General features: G+C 40.1%; 1 protein-coding gene across 1 annotated transcript; it reads left to right on the top strand.

Moving 5' to 3' along the window:
* Positions 1-370: 370 nt before the first annotated feature.
* LOC122648073 lies at positions 371-1,396 on the top strand. The gene has a single exon (XM_043841340.1). It carries the CDS (start codon positions 422-424, stop codon positions 1,142-1,144), a length of 723 nt encoding a protein of 240 aa, XP_043697275.1. The 5' UTR covers positions 371-421; the 3' UTR covers positions 1,145-1,396.
* Positions 1,397-3,035: the final 1,639 nt, after the last annotated feature.

Here is a 3,035-nt window from a genome sequence, read left to right as displayed (position 1 = left end):
TCTGTAGGGTGTGCAATTCTGTTCGCAATCCAAAATTATATTCACAATCCCTCCATGGGATAGAACCATAGAAGCTTTATTGTTGATGTATCTTTAACAAACCCAAATCTAGTTTCAGCGTCCGTGACCAATGCAAGCCCTATGAACTTGGATTTGTAGCTTAATGGTTTCCCATGATGACCCTCCCCAGACCCCGTAGTGGTGGGAGCCTTGTGCACTGGGTATGCCCTTTTTAATGGTTTCCCATGAAAAGTGAAAACGGAAAGTGATCTTTCTGGCTTGAAATTTTTGAATGTTTTCCCATTTATCCATGCATGCTTGCATACAGTTATATGTAACTATCCCCCATAAATTTGTGTAGACATTGTTTGCCAAAGCACTCATATTGTAATTCCATTGCTAAATATAACCTGAAGATACAATGTGTTGGGGTATCCTTCTTAACATTACTTGTACTTCCTGTGAAACCTCTCAGTGTAGGGAAAAAGTGAGACGTGAAGACTCTCCAGAGCCTGAGGGCAATGAATTCATTTCAGCTCTGGCAGCGGGGATGAGTGCCCAACTCATCGTGGAGATCTCATCAGGTGAGTCCCCTTCAACAATAGCTTTGGCAGCAGCAGCTCGACAAACTGGAGGCCGGCTTGTTTGTATCCTTCCAGAGCCCGAAACACTGGCCGAGTCAAAACAAGCAATAAAGGATTCTGGTCTGAAGGACATGGTAGAATTCAAAGTTGGGGACCCTGCAGAGCTGTTGCCCAATTACGAAAACATTGATTTCTCTCTTATTGACTGCAAAACTGTCAATTACAAGAGATCACTCAAGTTACTGGATGTTAATCCTAGCAAGTCAGTGGTGGTGGCAAATAATTTGGTTGAAGGGAGAAAAGGATTGGGAGGACATTGTAGAGGGATGAAAGGTAAGGCTTCAGTGAGGTCAGTGAAGCATCCTATAGGGAAGGGCATGGAGGTGACAATGATTGGGAAGAGCAATGAGTTTGGGAAGGGAGGTGGTAAGAGTATATGCACACCTCAAGCAGAGAAGAAAGGTGGTGGAGGGGGGAGGACTGGAAAGAGCAAATGGGTGGTCAGAATTGATGAGGACAGTGGTGAAGAGCATATCTTTAGACTGCCTAAATCACTATAGTCCATGACTAATGTGTATATGAAACGGGTGCATGAAATCAAGTTCTCTAGCCCAGTGCTGGTGGCCAAACTTTCAGTAAGCTTATGGAATGTGAATCCACAGTTACTGAATTTCATGAAAACTTGGCTCGAATAATATGCTAGATAACATACCTGCCAACAGCAATATAAAGTGTGGATTAACTATTTCTTATTTGTAGTTCATCAGATTTTGGAAATGGGTTCAAGAATGTGTTTTCTTTGTTTTTTTTTTGGTTTGTTAATTATTTCCTTCATTTTATTTATTTATTTCCCACCCTTCCATATGTAAGTTTTGTTAATGCTATGGAAGACAATTTATTACACCATAGTTTTGAAAACCAGATTGAACAGCCAATCTAACTGAACCGAACCGGAGCTGGTACTTTTTCCGTTTTGGTCCAGGCATCTAACCATTCTGTGTAGAAACTGGAATCAAACCGGCTGCTTTTGGTCAGTTCAGTTTGCTGGTTTCCCTAATTTAGGCATGATTAATGGTTGATGGTTTGCATATCTGAACACTTGAACTTGAGTCCTACTCTATAAGGTTTTTATATTTTTATTGAACTGTGGTTCAAACCATTCAAAATCGAGAACATATTGGTCCAATGTCGGTTTGGTTTCAAATCTAGTTGGGGGATGGCATGTTGTATTGAGGCTTTTTGATCCAGGAAACCTTATAGCAGTCGTGATATCCATTAGATGATACCTAAAGTAGTTAGGATTAGGGTTTTTTCCCAGAACAAAAAAAAAATAAAATAGGATTAGAATTCCCAAGGATCCAAAGTCCAAACAGGCAGACACTGCCTCGATGTAAAAATCAACCTTTAATTTAGATTTGTAGTTTGATCCTTTTTTTATGTGGTTTTTAGGTTGATTTTTCCAGGAAAAAGAGTAATTGATCTCCATACTCGATATAATTTGCACACTGTTAGAGAATACAAATGGATTGCAAGGCCTTTGTGCTTGTTCTTCTCCAACTGTTGGATCGAAGTTTGGCCATTCTGCCATCCCAACTGGCACAGACTGGCCTTCACCTTCTCGGCGGAGATTGATTAGGACCAGACATGAAAGATTGATCAGCTTGATTATGAACTAGTAACTGATTGATTAATAAAAACGTTTCTATGCCCAACCTATGAGATCCAATTACCCAAACAATGTGGTAATCGTGCAAAGCCTTAAATTGTTGAGGACCAATTAGGCCCGACTGAAACTGACCGGCCTGATGGGTTGACACCAATAAGGATCCCAATCCCATGTACTATGTAAAGGCAGTTGATCACGCTCACAAATTTTTTTGTGAGGTTCACAAAAACCCTGATCATATTGAGATTACAATTCCGAAAGAACATAAGTATAATCGACTTTCATATGGGTTAGGTTGGGATTGCAACAACATTTATATCAATTTCTTTTGGGATAAAGAACCTTGAAAGATAGTGTGGCCCATGAGCCTAGACACACGGATGCAATATGATCATCCTACCCCCCATGAAAGGTAGAAATCTCACTCTTGTTGATGCATCTACATTGGTCTCCATATTAACATAGGGGTCACAACTGTCTTTCAAGAAACCCTCCCCCATTTCTTTGTTATCATATACTTAAGATAATTGCTTTCTTGATTTCACTTCAAGGTCCCTACTAAAATGTCAAGTTTTAATTCGAAAGAATTTGTTTAGTGGATCAAAACCAAACCAAACCGATTGTTTGCCATCCCTATCCTTATCCAAAACAGTAGATCTTTTGGGGAGAAGGATCAACCGATTGTACTCTAACAGTGGTACACATCTCTCTCTCTCCCTCTCTCCCTCTCTCCTTTTTCCATGAGTCTCTTATATACAAAAATTGTTAGGCATCTCTCCTGGTAT

This window comes from Telopea speciosissima, unplaced genomic scaffold, assembly GCF_018873765.1.
Source record: "Telopea speciosissima isolate NSW1024214 ecotype Mountain lineage unplaced genomic scaffold, Tspe_v1 Tspe_v1.0430, whole genome shotgun sequence".
NCBI classification, from domain to species: domain Eukaryota; kingdom Viridiplantae; phylum Streptophyta; class Magnoliopsida; order Proteales; family Proteaceae; genus Telopea; species Telopea speciosissima.
Note: the sequence above shows the minus strand (reverse complement) of the source record. Positions and strands in the feature narration are given on the sequence as shown.

Coding starts and splice junctions, on each gene's coding strand:
- LOC122648073 (XM_043841340.1), top strand. CDS start 422: ATGTGTTGGGGTATCCTTCTTAACATTACTTGTACTTCCTGTGAAACC.